The 21,054-nt window shown below is 43.6% G+C and overlaps 1 protein-coding gene across 7 annotated transcripts in view; it reads right to left on the reverse strand.

Annotated features, from left to right (window-relative positions):
• The window catches only part of PKP4 (plakophilin 4), a 247,002-nt gene that overhangs the window by 57,816 nt on the left and 168,132 nt on the right, over positions 1–21,054 (reverse strand). For 6 of the 7 annotated variants that reach the window (XM_083154013.1, XM_083154010.1, XM_083154007.1 and 3 more), the window contains 3 exons: positions 14,000–14,191; positions 6,965–7,181; positions 2,515–2,647 (listed from right to left, as the gene is read on the reverse strand). In XM_083154013.1, the coding sequence (XP_083010139.1) occupies positions 2,515–2,647; positions 6,965–7,181; positions 14,000–14,191 (542 nt within the window). The remainder of the gene's footprint in view (positions 1–2,514; positions 2,648–6,964; positions 7,182–13,999; positions 14,192–21,054) is intronic. The other variant, XM_083154011.1, reaches the window with a different exon arrangement.

Consider the following 21,054-nt stretch of genomic DNA (forward strand, 5'->3'; position numbering starts at 1 on the left):
GTTAACATAGAAGACATGGACACTGTAAAAGTGTACCACTGCGCTAGCCATGCTTCGGGCATGGCTTAAACAAATGTAGAAAAAAAAAAAAAATTAAGGCGACATTTTGACTGTCAACAGTCCAACCTTAGTCAAGTTGACCTATTTCAGGTGTCAAACTAAACCCTGTTGACCTGCAGTGGTCAATACTGGTGGCCACAGGCAGGAGATGAGCATTTTCCAGCAGGAGAGTATGCGGACCAAGATGGTCATTGAGTAGGAGAGAGCAGTAAGTGAATGGTTAGGAGAAGTGGGCTATGTAAAAAAGAGGGCCCTGCTTTGAGGAGCTAACAATCTAGAGAGAAAGGGTGACAGACAGAAAGCATAAGGTGCATGCAAACGGGAAGTGGCCGGATGCCAGGATGTAAGCAAGGCAGAGATGGTCAAGGCATAATGCATGGGGATGGAAGAGCAGCCTCAGGACTAGGTTATGCAGCAGAAGGGTACGCTTTGATGGGTTTTCAGTGCCTGTTTGCAGCTTTCCAAGGTCAGGGGGAGTCTAATGGCGCGGGGAAGCGCGTTCCACTAAAGGGGTGCAGCGCAGGCAAATGTATCACGCTTCAGAAAGTGATAAAATGGAAAGGGATAAATAGCCAGCCAATCAGGTATGACAGGTATGAGCTGATTGGCTGCTTGTTTATCACCCTCCAGTTTTTGAAGCTTGAAACATCTGGCCAAATATCGCTTAAATCCAGCTAAAAGCCCTTTGCTAGCTATGGCAGAATACTCTGAATATTCCCATATGGTATCACAAACAGTAACAAACTAAAAAGAACAAACAGGACAAGGGCTTAACCCTTTGGGTGCCAATGTTGCTGTGAGAGATCATCAAAATATCCGCTAAAAATGCCAACACCGCTCACAGCGACTGTTCTTCTATTGGATGCAATATTTAACTAAACTACATCTAACTGACTTGGCTGTATTTGTATTTATGGACACGGAAAGAGCAGTCGCTGTGAGTGGCGCTGGCATTTTTTGTGGATATTTTGAGGCTCTCTCACAGCAACTTTGGCACGCCAAGGGTTAAGAAGCGCACCTTTCTTACACTTCTTGAAACTTTTGAGTTATTTCCTTTCCCAGTCCATAAAGTCTACAATATATATTGGTTCTTGTGTAGTTTCACGGCGCCCAATATATCGGATGCGATAACGGCCGATATATCGATGCGATCCTATGCAATTTTTTACCTGTTCATAAACCCACTATCCAGCGAGCCCGAAGCGTGGATTACTGGGCTCGCCACACTATATAAAATCAACTCCATGCGTAGTGGATAGCGGGGTTATGAACAGGTAAAAAAATAAATCACTTTGGATCGCATCGATATATCAGATATCACATCACATCCGATATATTGGCTGATATCACATCCGATATATCGGGCGCCGTGAAACTACACAAGTACCTAAAAAGCTACAATAGTAGGTCATAATAAAGAAGAAATACACAAATAAATATGGTTTTACTTTAAATCCTGAAGAAAAGTTTGATATTTCTACAAAACGCCATCTTCAATTAACAGGAACAAGTCGCAAGATAATCTACAGTGCAAAAGGTTAAATGTTGTGGGGTACTTAGATGGGAGTTGTGATGTTGCTATGGGTAACCAATCAGAATCTACGCCTTAATTTTTTAGCACATTCTAGATAATGGATTGAATTTGATTGGTTGTCCATAGCAACAACCTATCTAGAAAATAAAAAAAGAAACCTCTCACTTTAGTAATTCTCCCACGGTGTGTCCAAATTAGTAAAACCCTTGGTTGGACTGTGATTTGAGGCATCAATATTCTCAATGCACGTGTCTGTGTAAAATGTAGACAGCAGCCATAATCACACAATTTCTTTGGATGCTGTAGAAAAGGTTGTATTTGTGTGGCAGGAAACCGAGGAGATTATTCCTCTCAATAGCCATTGTTCTCTTGTACTACCTCAATGCAACTCGCTTTCAGTGACAGAAAAATTGCTATCATTTTGTCAAGCGTTAAACCACAATTATTGCTATAGGAAAAATGTTCTTTGTAGACAATTTATTTTGTATAGATTTTCTTAAGTTTTTCTTGCACATTTCAAAAGTGGAGGTATTTTTGTAAAGATCGGTCACCATTAACAGCAGTCAGATCAGTAATGTGAAAACCTGGTTCTACCACATCCAATACGAAAAGCAAGGCTGAAATATTGATAAAAAAAAGATTTTTACATCACACTATCAGGCAAACTTATGGTCTCCGCTTGTTTAGCAACTGCGTGGGCTGACGTGAAATATCCTGGAAAAGAAGCCCATCGATTTACTAACAATAGAGGCCCAAGGTTCTCAATATGGTCAGACATTCCTAGTGAAATTATAGGCTGTCCCCACTCTTCCGAGGGGTCTTACCAATGACACTTGGCACATGAGGTCACAAATCTTTTTGAAAAAACGTTCTAAACATACATATTTGTGTGTTATCGCAATAAGATGTTAAACTCCTACCTCAATTTTGATCTTATGATCTCCGAAGCACAGATGTTGCAGGTAAGCGGCTGCATTGGCTTGCACCGACGGGAAGTGATGTTGAAGCATATGAATGACCTCAGGTAATTCGGGGTCACGCCAAGCAAACTCCCTGTAACAGAAAGATTGATTATCTTACTTCATTCCACGTAAGTCCATATACGGCACGTTTTACCAGTCACAGGCTATTCAATTGTAAATCATTGCAATGATTAAATTACAGCCATTAAAATACCCAGACCAGAAAGTAGAAAATATAGAGGAAAACAATATGGTTGGCTTTTACCACCCAATGGGCGTATCTTCATCTACAGTATACTGCCACCTTTTCTATACTTCTACAATAAAAGCTAGCGCCACTTGCTGTCCTCCTATCTGTAGTCGCACATCACAAAAACATCTCTATAGGAAGTACATTAGTTGGCGGCTCTGTTTATATAGGAGCATAAGAGGCGTTGGGACTACTCTGGGACCCCGCACAGCTGGCACACACCTGTATAGTCTGTAGAGCGGGGAAGACCTGGGCAGGAGAGGCGCTCTCCCCGCTCTGCATTCTCTGCTGTGCCTGTCATGCCATTCTGACAGAAAGAAGCGTCGGCAGCGCTATGTACCTCCGAAACTCCCCAATCACCATACACCCCCCCCCCCTTTGCAGGTGAGCAGAAGATTTCACATCTACTATTCAAATCAATGGCTGGCCGCTGATTGATTTGAGTGGGAGTTTTCAAATCTCTTGCCGGCCGCTACCGCAGCCTGTTCCCTGCAGCCTCTCTGGTTGCCAGTGGTGACGGGAGGATTAGTAGAGGGTCTTGGAGGTGCATTCCCTTGAACTCCCCCGGCAGCTCACTGGGAGTACTTTTTACATACAATAAATTGCACATGATAAATCGTATGTAAAAATGGTGTCAAATCATATGGAACGCCTCCCAGGGAGCTGCTGGGGGAGTTCAAGGGAAATTGGCTCCAACTTGCCTTTTAGACAAGTCGGACCTGTGTATGGCCACCTATAAACAATTTTACAAAACAAAAACAAAACCCTGAAAAGCATAAACCTAAACTGAGCAACCAAGATAGACTTGAAGACTAAGGGGGGGGGGGGATTCAATCCCTGGTCACTACTGTCGGTATGTCCCGACAGCTGTGACCCTGGCCATTTTTTCATTTTGCTAGACCTCAAATCAATGGGATTCAATGTCCCATCAGGCTATCGACGAAAAGGAGCCGTCCGCTTAAACAGCCGTGGATTGTCGAGATCCGGCCATGATCGCGACAATTCACGGCCATTCTCGGCAAAACAGGCCCCACAGCTTTTTAAAGTGGGGCCCGTTCTGTTAATCTGCCTCTTTAATGCTGTCGTTCAAGACAGCATTGAATAGGCAGCTATTTCCCATCGGAAATAGTGGTGAGTATTAAATACCCCCTAAAACTGGAAATAAAACTAAAAAGGAAGTAAAACTAAACCGGATATAAAACTTTATCTTAAACAAAACAGCTTCTAATGACATTCTTGTATAAGTTTGAGAAGCACAAGAAACCGAACCAAAAGGTACTTTAAATACAATAATGTTGTGAGGTAAAATGGTGTGGATTATATGAGAATAATTAAGACCATTTTCGATTAATTTTAGTGAACCTGAAATCACTTTAACCACTAATTATCTGAATAGAAGCACAATAAGCCACAAAATACAATACAAATTACAATGTAAAACAAAATCAATAGTGATTTCTGACAGAACATAATAAATCTACTGCTTACACTAAAAAAAGTATGGTTCTTTTGGCCACCATAGCACAAACCTCAGTGCTGAACATAAATACATAAAAATAAATATATATAAAAAAATCAATTGGTGCTAATCATATTACGCCTTAGGAATGTAGGTGGGCAGCTTTCTGCAGATCTGGTGTTTTAAGTGAGAAACAAAGCGTGCAGCTTGGGACAGATCGATAAACCCAGCAAACATCAGCTCCGATTAGATTAACACAATAGTCATAATATAAACAAATGGCAGACAATAAGGATTTTGGACTATGCATGGTTACCTGTCAACTTGCCAGCATCTTGTTGGAGCATGAAATGAATACATGAGAATCCCAGGTATGAAACTACCAAACTATACTTTGAAATGAATATATGCCAAGACACGGACAACTAAATGAACAGGTAGAGCTTTCATATAATCACATAGTTCACCACAACATCATACACTGTGTGTCATGTTTTATAGAACATAGCCAAATTAAAACAGGGAAGGAGATTATATACTGTATATATATACACACACACACACACACACACACACACACACAGTCCAATTAAGATATTTAAGTGGGTCACTGCAGTTCACTGTATTAACTGCTTATATTTAAATATAACATCTTCCTGGAAGTTCATTCAAAGCCACTGTTGCCATTGGAGGTTATGAATAATTTCGCTTCTTTAGAAGATTTGTAACCGTGGAAACATCATGGACTGCTCTGATTGTTGGAGGGAGAACTATTTAGCACCTCAAATGGCAACAACTGTGTGTTTCCCAGTTTTCAACAGGCAATTTCAGGCCCATACACACTAGAAGATTATCTTTCCAACCTGGCTGGTTGGAATGAAAATCTGGAAGTTTTTGGGAGCAAATGACAATTGACCGTTTGCTCCTACACATTTAAAACCGACACAAATTGGTCCTACAGGCAAATTGGTCATATACACTAGAAGATGTGAAAGAAAAGATATTGGTGAACAATTTCCCTTGTGCTGATCATGAAAGATAATCTGGAAGATATCAATATCTTTAACAATGATCGGGGAGGGGGGCACATTGTTAAAGATATTAGGCAAACACACTAGAAGATATTGCCATCAACATCGTTCAGAAGCCAATTTCTGAACGAGATTGATGCCAATATCTTTCAGTGTGTATGGGCCTTCATGCAGATGACTGCTTTTGTCCATTTTCCAGAGTTTGGGAGCAAACAGTCCCTTGTAATTTGTATCCAGAAATTTACAGATTTTCATTCCAACCAGCTAGATTGGAAAGATGATCTTTTAGTGTATATGGGCCTTTATTTACATCAATGGGCATATTCTAATAAATTGTAGTAGCCAGAATAAGAATCCAGTATGGAAACACAACTTTTGGGCGGCCTAACACTTTAAGATCTGTCAAATTTTTTTCCGTATGCAAACTAGTCCCAAACGTAGCTGCATGCTGAGGGCAGTGCTAAGACTTCAGCAATGTTGCCTCAATATTTAAAAGAAGAGAGCAAGGAGATGTTTTACAGTCAGCACACACTGTACCAGATTTAAAACGGATCATTTCTTTCCGTGACATGTAAGAGGTGGCCTGCACCCTACATCAAACCCTTGGCAATAGCTGGAAATTGAAGATAATTTGCCAATTACAGCTAGAATTACCCATCTATTCCCTTTGGATACAACGGAGGAATATGACAGTTGCGCAGCAAAACAAAATGATAATATAGAGGAGCAGTGCTAACATGACAGGGGTAGTTATTAAGAATACAGCAGATATTTATTGGGCCACTTAAGTAATATCAGGTGGAACATGTCTGTTGGCGAGAAAAAAGGCAGCACGAAATCTGTGTCCTGGATGAAGGCAGAATCCCTAGTCACATGCAAAGTACTACAGTTATTACGGTAACGGTCAGCCCTGTGAAAGTTGCGCAATGCCATTACATCTATAAATCTCACTTGCACTGCACATCCATCAGTCTTAACATCAAAACAACTGACAGATGAAGTGACTAGCATTGATTATCTGGTTACAATGGCATCTGTCAAGGTTTAGGATATATTAGGAAGCAAGCGAACAGGCTGTTCTTGAAGTTATGTTGAAAGCAGAAAAACCAGGCAAGCATTAGGATACAACTTTAGCTGAAAGAGTTAATGTTGCAACTGAGGTTTCAGAATAAAGAGAATCTTAAAAAATTGTTGCAAATGGGGTCTGAAGGGCCATGTCGGCCCTTGTCCACAGCCAAAAGCAGCTATAATTCACACGTGTCAGAACTGGACCATGGAGCAATCGAAGGTGGTCTGGTCAGGCAAATAAAGTTCTTTGGTTTTGCAATCATTTACACTGCAGAACCACAATGTGCATAACGCACCAGCCAATCACCTACAATATGTAAATGAACACGTAGGGGATGATTGGCTGGAGCATTATCACCTTGAACATAGCATTCTTTATGGGGGTAGATATCACTTCTCCAAGCTGCATGCATTTACCCAACACCTTTATATTTCTGAGTCTCAGAGCGGTCTGAATAATGGGTTACTAGATAAGAAATTAAACATAATGCAACTTTTATAATGTGACACCCAGTATTTACAGATCACCTACAACAGTTTAAAAAGTACTATAAATAAAAGGCATTAATGTAGATTTTGGGAAAAACAGCATCTACTTGCCTGGGGTCCTTCTGTATGCTGTCAATTGACGGAGACCTGGTTGTTCCATCATCCACCGGGCCTGCTTGTGGCATCCTGCTGTAACCGCTCTCCGAAACCCGGTACGGCATGGATCTGTATGGCTCTGCATAGGTAGCTGCAGTGTTGAGAGCATAGTTATTTCTTTGGTATGCAAGTGTGTTACGTTGACTCAATGTCCTTTGCAGATTACTCGACCCTAGCAAAATAAAACGATAGGATCATACCAGAACTTTATCAAATCAAGATACCCGCTGTGATTGTTACAATGAATTATCCAAACACAATTACACAATGCTCAGTGTTAGACATGGGTGATGGAAATGAGAGCTGGTCAAATAACCTCAAAGCAACCTGCAGGTCTACAGCAGACAGTGTATGATGGGAGAACAGCTGGAGGAATGCAGGATCACCACCAGGTATCCTGTATTACATTACAGAGCAGCGGATGGAACCGGTTAGGTTGTTGCATGCAGACGGACACAGCATTTGATGCTCTTAGCAAATATCGCACAGGATGAGGTGTTATTCGGGAACACTGGGAATGAGAAGTGCTGATTTTACCTGTCTTTCACGTCCTGCAAGTTGGGGGCCTCATTGCTCCCATCACTTGCTCACAATTTAACAGATCCTTTATTACCATTATTCTCACATAAAGTCACAGGGGCGCCTTTGAAACATGGAAAAGGTTTTTCTTTTTCATAGGGTTAAAAATATGAAGGGACAAAAAACATTTTCATCCCCCCCCTCTGATACCACAAAGGCAGACCCAACTCTTTAAATAAGAATACCAAGTTCACCTCATGGACATAGAATGCCTTTGGCATCATGATCTGAGTCTCCCAATGATTTCCCTGGCAGCTTCCCAGACACATGATCTTGGGGGTGAAATCTCACATAAAGGTGGCCATACACACGCAGATTTATCTTCAGATCTGGCTGGTTGGAACAAAAACATGGTTATGGATGAGAGCAAATGACAGTTGACCATTTGCTTGAAAATGCTGGAAAACTGACAAACGGTCACTCATCCATAACCATGTTTTTGTTCCAACCAGCCAGATCTGAAGATAAATCTTACTAGTGTATGGGCACCTTTACTAGTGTATGGGCACCTTTAGATCTATTGTAAGATCTGCAGCTCCCAGCATACTGGTCATTAGTAGCATCTTCTTATCTGCAGCACATAAGATCTAAAGGTGAGTACACACCTGTGCAATTTCATGTAAAATCGCTGGGAATATGGTCGCTGATAAATTGCCAGCTGCGCGCTCCTGTGTGCACTGCCTAATGGTCGCTGGAGCATGCTCCTGCGACCAGCAGCTTTCCCCGGCGATGGCTGTCCCTGGAGGTCAGCACTGGGGAGATCAGCGTTGATCTCCCCAGCCCCGTGCCGCTGCTCCCTCCCTCCTCCCATCAAAGTGACAGCAGCAGCGTCTGCTGCTGCTGCGCTCCCCCTCCGCCCCGTAGCAGTGTCTCCTTTTCGTCGCTGATGAAAAGGAGACACTGAGCAATATGATTGCTGGGGATATATTGCTAGCAATATATCCCCAGCAATCATATTACCCCGTGTGTACACAGCATAAGTATCCCCCTTGAGACCTGCGCATCGTATTGAAACACCTCAAGATTTGCACTCAAAACAAAAACAATGTATTGCACGACCCGCCGAAATCACGTGTTCAGAAATCGTTCTGATGTATGGCAACTGGCTTAATATACCCCCCCCCCCCCCTTGTGTTTATCTCCTAAATGTAGGATGTGTGCAAGGAATGTACAATTTTTTATTGAATCAGATCTTTATTGGATGTCCTGAAGTGTGTTCTAATATCCAGACCATTTTAATATGCCCCTATGTAGATTACAGGCCAAGCCGTTGTCTAGTACAGAATGGGTGCACTTTAAACTGTGTCCATGTCGACTGTGTTGACATTCAGGTAAAAAAAAACAGTGAAAAACCCCATGTCGATCTTTTGACTGTCGAACTAATGACCTGTCGAACTAATGACCTGTCGAACTAATGACCTTTCGTCCTAGACTCATGTCGACCTAATGACTGTCGACCATCATGCTGTAGACCAAATGACAGCATCCCCTGATGTGGCTGGATTTGCTATCTTGACAGGGATTCAGTACTGAATCCCGGCGGTCGGGATCCCGGCGTTCAGAATCCCGACGCCGGAATCCCGACAGCCGAAATGCCGACAAGGGGGGGGACGTGGATCGCCCCCCCTTGCGGGCTCGCTGCGCTCGCCACGCAGCAGGCCCGGTGCCTCGCTACGCTCGGCACACTAATTTATTCTCCCTCCAGGGGTGTCGTGGACACCCACGGAGGGAGAATGTTTTGGGATTTCGGTGTCGGGATTCTGAAAGCCGGGATCCCGACCGCCGGGATTTTAACTGCATCCCTCTGACAGTGCTGTACAGTACTGCAGCAGGAAGTATCTATTACAAGTAGTGTAATTGCGGTGTCTGAGATTCATCATCATATCACTGACAGCACTGTACAGTACTACACAGAAGTTGTCTAATACAAGAGGGTTCCTCCTGCTGCAGTAGTGATCTGATCTGTGTCCTAGGATGCAGCACTGTATCACTGACAGCGCTGTACAGTACTGATGCAGGAAGTATCTATTACAAGTAGTGTAATTGCTGTGTCTTCGATTCAGCATCATATCTATGCAGTAGTGATCTGATCTGTGTCCTAGGATGCAGCATTGTATCACTGACAGCACTGTGCAGTACTGCAGCAGAAGGTGTCTATTACAAGTTGATGCCTCCTGCAGCAGTAGTGATCCGACATGTGTCCTAGGATGCAGCATTAGATCACGGATAGTGCTGTACAGTACTGCAGCATAAGCTTTCTATTACAAGTAGATGCCTCTTGCTGCAGTAGTGATCTGACCAGTGTCCTAGGGTGCAGCATTGTATCACTGACAGCACTGTAAAGTACTGCAGCAGAAGGTGTCTATTACAAGTTGATGCCTCTTGCTGCAGTAGTGATCTGACCAGTGTCCTAGGGTGCAGCATTGTATCACTGACAGCACTGTACAGTACTGCAGCAGAAGGTGTCTATTACAAGTAGATGCCTCCTGCTGCAATAGTGGTTTGACTGTGTACTTGAAAGCAGCATCGTACCACTGACTTACCATGAGATGGCTTCCGGCACATGGCAAAGCTCCAATCACACTATATGGCTACCCTGAGATCCTCCAGTAAGGTACAGCTGAATTAGGAGCCAAATGCCAAACTATGGCCCTCCAGCTGTTGTGAAACTACAAGTCCCATCATGCCATGAAAGGGGCTTTGCTATTAGGGAATGCTAAAACTATGGCAAGGGATGCTGGGATGTGTAGTTTCACAACAGCTGGAAGACCACAGTTTGGCCATGCATGTCCTACAGTATATAGCCTATTCTCCCCCCACCTCATGTCCTGTAGAATCACACAAAAAGTACACAAGAAAATTCCCACCTGCCTAAAATGAAATGAGACGGGATGCAGAGGGTCTAGCACTTTCATTATAAATGTGAGCTAGTGCAGTGCACTAAATAAGTCGTCTTAACCCTCATGGGTCAATAACCAGCATTCGTCAATGTGTCTAACGACCTACTACAGGCATCCGTACTTGAACTTGGGAGGCCTATATGACAGCAATATATAAACCCTTTACATTGTAATGTCACAGCACGTTAGAATACAGCTCCCACTGACAGGCGTGGAACGCCATCACACCTAATGGATGTTTAATAGGGATGATTATTTGCATAAGGTCAGACTGGCTAATGGGAGGGCGGCCTCTGACAAGTTATAAAAGGGACTGGGTTGCCAAAATGAGCCATTTATAAAGTATGGGCTGAGGAAGCGGTCAAGGATCAGCGCACAGAAGAGAAGACAAACCTTTATTTTTTTAATGATCATGTCAGATCTCAGCAACTTAACTATAACTCTGCACAGTATTAAAGTGGAGATGTTCAGTATTCCACGATCTTTATTATGTAGTAAAAACTACAAGTGACTTCTCGCTTATTATAAACCTCAGGGCTGTATATATTCAGAATAATAAAGGTTGAGTAAGTACATGTGACCCTTGTTTGAGAGTTTGGGTCATAAGTACAGGATATGAATATAGAATGCTTCAGACGAAGGTAATATATCATATAAAGTATCACCGAGCTACAAGGAAATCTTTATGCAGGATTTCCATATCTATGCCTGGTGTACAGAGAGTGCACTAACCCGTATGATTGGTCCAGGGAAATTAGACACACACAGCAACCATGAGGTACATGGATAGGGAGGGAATAATAAACCGTTCTCTAGAATACAGGCGTAAAACTGTAGAAACAGGCAACCAATAACCCTGCAGCAATGACAGGGCTTGAAGTACCAGCATGCACTGGGACAAAACAAGCTTGACTGTTAACTGGATAACTATGGTCCAAGAGGTCAGGAGTTCCTCTATTGCTTGGCATCACACATCACAACACGGCCGGACATCACAGAATCTGCAGTCTACTAATGTTTACTATTAAATTCCTCCCATTCACAAAGCAAATTAATAAGCAAATTCAGCGATCTGTACATGCCTGGCAAGATCAGACCCTCTGCAGACAATAATGTATTAAGCTTTAAAAAAAGATAAATGCCAGGGTGATAAAGAGTGATAAACATCCAGCCAATCAGCTCTTAACTATCATGTTGCAGGCTGTTTGAAAAATTACAGTTGGGAGCTGGTTGGCTGGTGCGTCGTCACTCTCTCCGGTTTATCACTTTTCAAGCTTAGTACATCTAACCCTTTATCACATTCGCGTTTATCTCTTTTAAAGGCTTATTAATACATGTGCCACTGTATGGGAAAATGTGAATGCAACAGGTGGTATTGCTTGGAAACATCCTGCATTACAGTCCACGGTACTTGTGTATTATCTGGGCGCCCAATTTTTCATTGCATGCCACTACTTAAGGCATGCGATTTTTCATTGTAAATACCTGATTTTTAATTGTATAGTCACCCATGGGTGATTTCATACCCCCACTATCCAACTACGCATGGAGTTGATTTTATATAGTGTAGTGAGTGCAGCGAGCCACCAAGCCCGAAGCGTGGCGAGCGCCACGAGGGGACGTGGATTACTTTACATGTATTCTGCGTCCCGTGAATTTGCGGAAAAACCTATGTTTTTCTGTGGTGTGAAAGGATCAACACGGGCCTTAAATTCAGGCCCATTTGACACTAGTCAAGAGCAGGGTCGGAGTGCTGGGATTTAAGACCCATGTTGACCCTTTCACACCCCCAAAAAAATCTGGGTTTTCATCAAATTCTCGGGTTGAAAAGATTTACCCGGTAATTTGCTTTTGGTGTGAAAGGGGTATAACAGTTCATGTGTACACACCCCAACTCCCGCCCTTGTCCTGACCTTCACACAAGCCAAAATAAGCATGCACGGTGCAAAGAGCCACCTTTAACGGTTAATGTCCCACTCAAGTCTCTTTGAAGTCTCTTTAAATTGCAAATCTTTACCAAGATAATTCTCCTGACAAATGAATATCTGTCTTTAAATTGCGAAAACCAACGACACATTCCTCTGTCTAACAATACCACGCTGGAAAACATTCAAGTTCACTCAAAGTTTTGTGCTGCAGAACTGTAAGAGTTTGATATACAACAGGGAGTCTTGTCAACACTGTATTGTTTTCATGTCCATCAAACCATTAGCTTAAATCATTTACCACAAGGGCTCTCATTTAATCAGTGTCGGTTGATTTACTGGCCGCGTGGTAATTGTTTGATACAAAAGGTCCAGTACAAATTACTTTTGTTCAGTGTAACATCGTCACATCTCATGTATATAGCACATTCATCATCCCGCTGCCGACTCCTGCGCTTCCATCACTGTCATCCGCTACAGACCTACAGCTTTATAGAGCCCAAAACAAATCCAGACGGCGTTGATTAATTAATCCGTGTTTGCATCAAATTCACATGCGCTCGCTGCCCCCCAGAGACAAACACAACCCAAAACTAGAGGCTTGCTCTTATTTTTAAAGTTGCACTAACCCTATTGTTTATAATTGAACCAAGAAATACATAAAACAACGTGTAGCGAACACTGACGTGACGGGGAATGTGCACTGACCCAAACTCTTCGCAAACTACTCGCTCATTGGATTTAAAAGTAAAGCAGATACTATACTGTTTAGCCTATAGAGGCTGCTGACACTTCTTGATCCTCCCAGCAGCATGGAGTTACCTACCAGTATTACTATTAATATCCAGTCTGTGATGTTATGTATTGTACTTCTGTACATACTCGAAGCGGGTTAGCAGTTGTGTAATGCTGTTACACACTTGCACGGTGCTGTGGTTACAAAGTGACACCTTCTAAATAATATATAATAATCTGTCATTATACACTAGCTAAACCTGCAATTTTGTGGTATGATATTAAGTAACACTATGCAATACGGGATGCAGTTACAATCCCGGTGTTCAAAATCCTGACTGCCGTAATTCCAACACTTTCTCCCTCTGTGGGTGCCACCCATAGAGGGAGAATAAATTAGTGTGCCGAGCGTAGCGAGGCACCGGGCACGCTGTGTGGCGAGAGCAGTGAGCCTGAAAGGGGGAAGGGGGGGGGACTCCACCCCCCCTTGTCGGGACATCGGCGGTCGGGATTTTGAACGCCGGGATTCCGACCGCCGGGATTTAGAACCACTCCCTGCAATACACGGTGGCCCTTACTCAGATCAGTTTGCAGTACAGATTTGATCTCAAAATGGGCAAAACCATGTGCACAGCAGGTGGGGCAGATGTGACATGTGCAGAGTGTTAAATTTGGGCGGAGTGTGTTGAAAATGAAATTTGAATCCTGATAGGTTGATGTTCTTATATTAAATGTAGGCTTAACTATGACGGTCAAAGAATTCAGATGTATGGGGGGCTTTTATACACTGGACAGCAGGACAAACAAATGTCTTAAGAAACCGCAAAAGTTGATGAAGGCCAAATACCCACCTGACCCAGTGCGGTAAATTGCAGTCTGTGAGCCTTGCCGCAACTCAATGGTCCCATGATTTGCATTGCGATACACTGGACTGTAATAGGTTCTCCCCTCATATATTGGTGTAATCTGCAGGTCGGGGGACACGGCTGAGCGCATGTCCTGGCCTAGCTGACTATGCTGACTGGCGTAAGAGCTTCTTAGTCCTGAAAGTAAGGTGGAAAAAGGGCAACAATTAAAATGATTCCTGAGTGATGAGGTTGTGTAGATCTAAAGAAGGAAAACACAAAAAAAGTATTGGTTTTGCATCATAAGGATTATGGACAATGTCAATGCAAACTGTGCTGCTCACCTACAACCACTAGAGGCATCGATCATATCCGCTGGAGCAATATCACAGAGAATGTAGGCTACTTATTCACCAGTGACACATCATTGAGGCATGAGGCATCCCTAATGATCACATTCATACCTTGTAAACTGTTTGGTGACATACTGAGGAATACTGGTTACATCCATGTGGCCTGGGTGGTTCATAGCATATGAATAGGCTGCATTCACAGAAATACACAGTAGGTTATAGGTCAGTGATGTTACCCGTTCCTACTATATGAATAGGCTGCATTCCCAGGAACACAGGTTACATCCGATGTTACTGCAGTGATTTTCAACCTTTTCACCTTACGGGACACTAAATAAGATTTTAAAATTGCCAAGGCACACCAGAGCAGAGCAGCTCAAGGCAGATTAGTGTACTACGGCACAGTGGTTAAAAAACACTGTGTTACTGGTTCTTACTGTATGAATAGGCAGTGGTGCTACTCCTATGTCGTTAAGTACCCCCAACAGTACACGTTTTCCAGGTCGTTTCATGGGCAGTCCTATGACAATGCTGGGTGTTCTCGTGCCAATGAGGCCATGACGCGGGTGCAGGCAGCGGACATCACCGGATGTCAGCTGTACACCCACTTCCTTCCCACTTGAAAGTCCCTTTTATATGCGTGCACGCACCATATCTTTCGATATTCTGCGATCATCGAAAGATGTGGGCATTCCCCCCTGTCCTGCGAATGGATGTTACTGTGTAACATATATTCGCATGCCCTGTGTGTGAATAGCGCTTGCGAATGGGTGGCGCCAGCCAACCAATCGCAAGGCAGGGTTTGGTGGACTCACAAGGTTGCGAATAAACCAGAATAACCCCTATGTCTGTGATGTTACTGGTTCCTGCTATAGGAATAGGATGGATTTCCAGGAACACAGTGTAGTGTAGGTTGTGGCTCAGTGATGTGTCCAGTTCCTAGTGTAAGACTAGGCTGCATTCATGTTCACAACATTGGTTCCGCCCACACAAAATGGACTCTGTGATCTCAGACAAGGGTCCGTAATGTGTATCATTGCAGTGAAACTTGCGGACACCATTGTGATAATCAGCTCTCGGCATGATTAATAACTACAACTAACATTAGTCACACAGGACATAGGAGTTCTCTCTGCAGATGAAGACATGCAAGGAAAAGGTCACTTATCTTTGTATAATTCACAAAAAGTGCAACGCTATGGAACTTTACACTCTCTTGGATATTATATTTGAAGCAGATCTATTGGAGGTACAAATAGGTATTTCCACGTATAGTTATCCCTCTGCTAAGGCCACGCTTTGAAAGCTTGAAGAGAGATAAAAGCACTGACCAAGAAGCTTTTGTGAAGTGGTCAGACAAGACTGGAAAATTGCAGGAGCTGATTGGTTAGTACTTTATCTCTCTCAATGCTTTGATAAATCTTCCCATCAGTAACAGTAAGAAAGAACAGTGCCCATTTCCTAAAGGTAAGACTAGGAAAAACATATATATACTGTGTGGCGCATTTAAGGTTTAATTTAAAACATTAATCACAAACATAGGGGGGTATTCAATCTTCGGGTCACGGCAGACGAGCTTGCTCGCCTTCCGTGACCCAGTCCCGTTCTCGGTCAACTCGACCGAGAACATGCAGGCGGGATTCAATGTCCCGCCTGCAGCGGGCCGAGAAGGGGGCGTGGCCGCGAGTTGCGGCCGGGAAGTGACGAGATGCAGCCGGCAGCTCGTCACTTCCCGGCTGTTCTCGGCAGAACGAGCCCGACAGCTAGAGATGTCGGGCTCGTTCTGCCAGGAAACCCTGTTCAATGCTGTCGGGGAAGACAGCATTGAATAGGGCCCGTCGAGCATCTCCCCCACGGGAGATGCTCGACGGCGATTGAATATCCCCCATAATGTCAGCCATAAAAATTATTACAAAAAAAATAAATAAAAATGTCATCTTGAGAGGAGGAGGGTTCCAGAAGTGAAAAATGGAAAGATTTATTGCAGGTGGCGTTTGTGTTGGTATTATGCGGTCACTGGGTAGACAAAAGTCACTAGTCAACACGGACAAAAGATCGACACAAGTTTTTCATACTTTACTACTAGTACTACCTGCCACTAACCGCCTCCTTAACTTCGTTGCTGTCCCAAATACTATCTACTCCTGCCTCCTTTGTACCCACCCAGAAGTCTGCCTCTATCTCTCTCCCTGGGCCAGATGCACTAAAATGGAGAGTGATAAACAGCCAGTCAATCATCTACCGCCTGACATTTTTCAAACACAGGGCTAGATTCTCTAAGCTTCAAAAGTGATAAAATGGAGAGTGATAAACAGCCAGCCAATCAGCTCCTACCTGCCATGTCATAGACTGTGTTTGAAAAATGTCAGACAGGAGCTGATTGGCTGGCTGTTTATCACTCTCCATTTTATCACTATTGAAGCTTAGAGAATCTGGCCCCCTGTCTGTGACATAGCAGGTAGGAGCTGATTGGCTGGCTGTTTATCACACTGTCTCTCCCTAGCATCACTTACGGCCTGTCACCCACTGCCTCTCACCAACTGTCTCTCCCTAGCATAACCTACGGCCTGTCACCCACTGCCTCTCCCTAGCATCACCTGCGGCCTATCACCCACTGCCTCTCCCTAGCATCACCTGCGGCCTGTCACCCACTGCCTCTCCCTAGCATCACCTGCGGCCTGTCACCCACTGCCTCTCCCTAGCATCACCTGCGGCTTGTCACCCACTGTCTTTTTCCATCATTAGCAACTGGAGAATTTGCGTGGTTGCCGCGCTTGTAAATATAGGGAGCAGCTCCAATAGGTTTTTGAAAGATATAAGGTTTTTTGAAGGAGCGCTAATAATGAGTAATGATTAAATGGAAATAAAATTATAGTGAATTGTGACAAATGGAATTTAAATTAAATTAAAATGTTACCTGTAATGAATAAAAAGGATTAGTGATGTATGTTTACACCCTTTTTTGAAAAGGTTGGTATTTGTTATGGAGTGGTGATCGTTCCGGTGCGTCTGTCCCTAGCTTACCCTACTTCCGTTGATGTTACCTTCTCTGAGTGTTCCTAGGTTCCTCCAGCTTGCCGGAAGATCTCCCGGCAAGGTCACTCTCTTCAGCCGGTCACTGCGCTTGGAAGCCCTCTAACAAACATCACCCCAAAGGAACCTAGGAACACTCAGAGAAGGTAACATCAACGGAAGTAGGGTAAGCTAGGGACAGACGCACCGGAACGATCACCACTCCAAAACAAATACCAACCTTTTCAAAAAAGGGTGTAAACATACATCACTAATCCTTTTTATTCCTTACAGGTACCATTTTAATTTAATTTAAATTCCATTTGTCACAATTCACTATAATTTTATTTCCATTTAATCATTACTCATTATTAGCGCTCCTTCAAAAAACCTTACATCATTAGCAACTGCTTTTGCTTCTATTTGTAGGAGGGCACAAATGGATAGATAGAGAGAGAGAGAGAGAGATATCTATCACATTTAGGGCCTGATTCAGGAGGCAGATGCTATGATGATTTTGCGTTCCAATGTTCTGGCATCAAGACACTGCACACATGTTGTGATGATAACCACAGGGGGAGGCAATGCGGTTTTGTAGGCAGAGACCTGGTATGTCAGTGGGCGTTATTAGGTGATAGCAGGTAGGCTGCGCCAGCAACTGCGTCTCTTTTCACAGTTGCACTGGCGACTATGATCATACAGATATTCGGAGCCACCATAAGGCTGCTCTGACGTTCCATGGAGTGACCAACGGAGCGACCTTTTGTGCAAAGCATCAGATTAGATGCAGCCGGTGGATGTCTCTGTACAAATGTCAGCGGCTTTATGTCACTGGCATAAATTCACACTCGTACTGCGTAGAAAGATGCACTCACTACTTCATCTGCACTATAGATTCTAAGATTGTTTTATCACTGTCACCTATTGTACAACGGGAAATGCTGCGCTATATAAGAAACTGTTCATTAATAATAAATCCACCTTTGAATCAGGCCCTTCATGTTGAAACGTCTATTGGATGCTGTCCAGAAGCCGGTAAACCTGGAGCACTCCCAATACTACCTAACAGAGCAGATGGAAGCGCTTTCCCCAGGACACTCCCGAATACATTACTGTACTTGCAGTTATCTACTTAACAAGTATCATTTAAGGCCATGGGCATCAGTTCTAATCTATTAACAGGTCTTAATAACGGATGAGGCCGGATCTGCCTCCACTGGGTGGCAAAAAAACGTTTAGAAATTCATACAATATGGATCTGGCTCTTATTAATTGCTCTCATCGTTTACACTGACCCTCAGGGGCACATTAAGCCTGGTGCAGTGTTAAAGTGGATGGTGATAACGCAGCAGCCAGTCCGCTCATAAATGCCATTTTACACCTAGCCTGTAACTTGACAGTTAGAAGCTGATGTGCTGCGTGATCACCTTCCACTTTATCACTTCACCAGGCTTAGGGGCAGATATTGTAAGCTTAGTGAAGTGATAAAGTGGCTAGTGGGAACGCACCAGTAAATCAGCTAACTGAAATTTTTCAAACCCAGCCTGTAACTTGATTAGTCAGGTGCTGATTGGCTGGTGAGTTATCACCAACAGCTTTATCACTTCACTAGGCTTAATAAATGTAACCCTCAGATACCAGGCTGGCCATCATGTGACACTGGCTCTTTCATTTACAACCTGGAAGTGTTAGCACAGCAGTATAAAGTATTCTGCTGCATTCACAATCACTGAGTTTATCACCCATCATAGTTTAACATCTCAGAGCCACAAGACTAGGAAGTTCTATCCACATAACGACAGCTATTATGAAACTGAGAACATCTCAACATCGCCCTGCAACAGGCAATTGCTCAATTTACAGTCAAACCGAATAAATAAAACATGACATTAGCTGAGCGTCTCTGAAAAAGGTTAGGACAATACTGAGATGTGTGTAGTTTATGCGGTGAATCGCTATAGAAAAGTCAGGAAAATGCTTCAGTTCAGCAATTTCAGTGAAGTTCTCTTCCATAAAACCAAATGCAATATGGTTTAATAACAGACATACAACTTAAAGGAAAACAAAACAAATAAAAAAAAAACAAAAAATACATTCGGTTTCAACAAACGGAAATTAAGCATATATATATTATGACAGGTTATACGATGTTACAAACTGTAAATCCCCTGAAATGTACTTCAAACAAAGACTGACAGGAACCCTACTGCGCAGAGGAGAAAAATTAATAAGTAGATTTTTTAACTTGTCCACATATTTATTAATAAAAGTTTCTTTATATAAGCACAGTGCACAATGCCTGTGAGTGGAAAGTGCTCTGCATATTAGCTTGTCTGCTATTATTCTACAAATGTGAACAGTAAACTGTATGGGCTTCATCCCCAGCTAAAGAGACCCTTCTATGGGCTTAGAGAGCAGTGCACGTACGGTTTAGTTCCCCCAACTGTCTGAAAATGACAACAAACCGCCAGATGTAGATTTTAAGGACTACAGATGTCCACTTAATTTAGTGTGTCCTATGCGAGAGCACCAGGGGTGTACACACGGGATTATCACTAGTACCCCTTTCACACCGCCCCCCCCCCCCCTCCGGCAATTACCCGGCATTTTTGAGTGCTGGGTCATTTGGTCATTTTTCCAGCTGCAGCATGACCCCAATTCACACCAATCGCATATTACCGGGTTCAAGCTTTTCATCCCAGGAATTTCCTGAAAAACCTGGGTTTTTCTGTGGTGTGAAAGGGTCAATACAGGTCTTAAATCCCGTTTCAAGGGCCCTGGTCAAGTGCAGGGATTTAAGACCGTGTTGAGCCTTTCGCACCAAAGAAAAAATTGGGTTTTTCAGCATATTCTCAGGTTGAAAAGCTTTAACCTGGTAATTTGCGTTTGGTGTGAAAGGGGTATAAACCAGAGTCCCAACCAATATGTAAGGGCCGATTTTGGTTCCCTCCTGGCGATACAAATTCGGTCCTAGCCCTTATGGTTGCATCAGAAAAACCAGACAGCAAACGGCTTTCAGTAAGTTACACTCGCCTGGCCATTCGCTGCGGGGAGAGAGGGCCGAGGGCGAAAACGTGGCTCGTCCATGGGAACGCTGAGCATTTTATGGGTGTTCCCATGAAAATTATGGCCTTTCCCATGGGTACACGGGCTTGCCCGGTCTTCCTCCTAGCGCTCGCAGATAAAAGTCAGTTGGGACGGACTTATTTTTTTTGCGAAGGCAGGAGAAATAATTTGATGGTCGACGTCCATGGAATGCTTTCTCCTGCTAGGGGAGGCATGTGAGGGGATGTGTTCTTGTACACATCACTTGGCTTGGTCCCAATGGGATCGGACCACGAGGGGGGCGGAGATTTGGCTGGGTGGCGTCTCAGGCGCTCGGTAAGCTGCGGTGTTCGCAGTTTACCAAGCCAACCTGAATTATGGCCGTAGTTAGCTGTCAAAGATACGACTGCTAACTATATCCTGCCTTCCACCAAGCTGCAGCCAAATACACTGAGACAGGCAGTGAATTTAGACAGCCACATCGGAATCCCGACTTACAGGGGCTATTCTCCCTTGTGGGGGTCAACAACCCCCACAGAGAGATAATAAAACAAGTGGATAGCACAGCGAGCCACTCAGCCCGCAAGGGGCTTCTTTGCGGTCGCCCCAGGAGTACCGGCAGTCGGGATTCCAATGTTGGTATACCGACCG

Source organism: Crinia signifera, chromosome 7, assembly GCF_055691185.1.
Source record: "Crinia signifera chromosome 7, ASM5569118v1, whole genome shotgun sequence".
Classification (NCBI taxonomy): domain Eukaryota; kingdom Metazoa; phylum Chordata; class Amphibia; order Anura; family Myobatrachidae; genus Crinia; species Crinia signifera.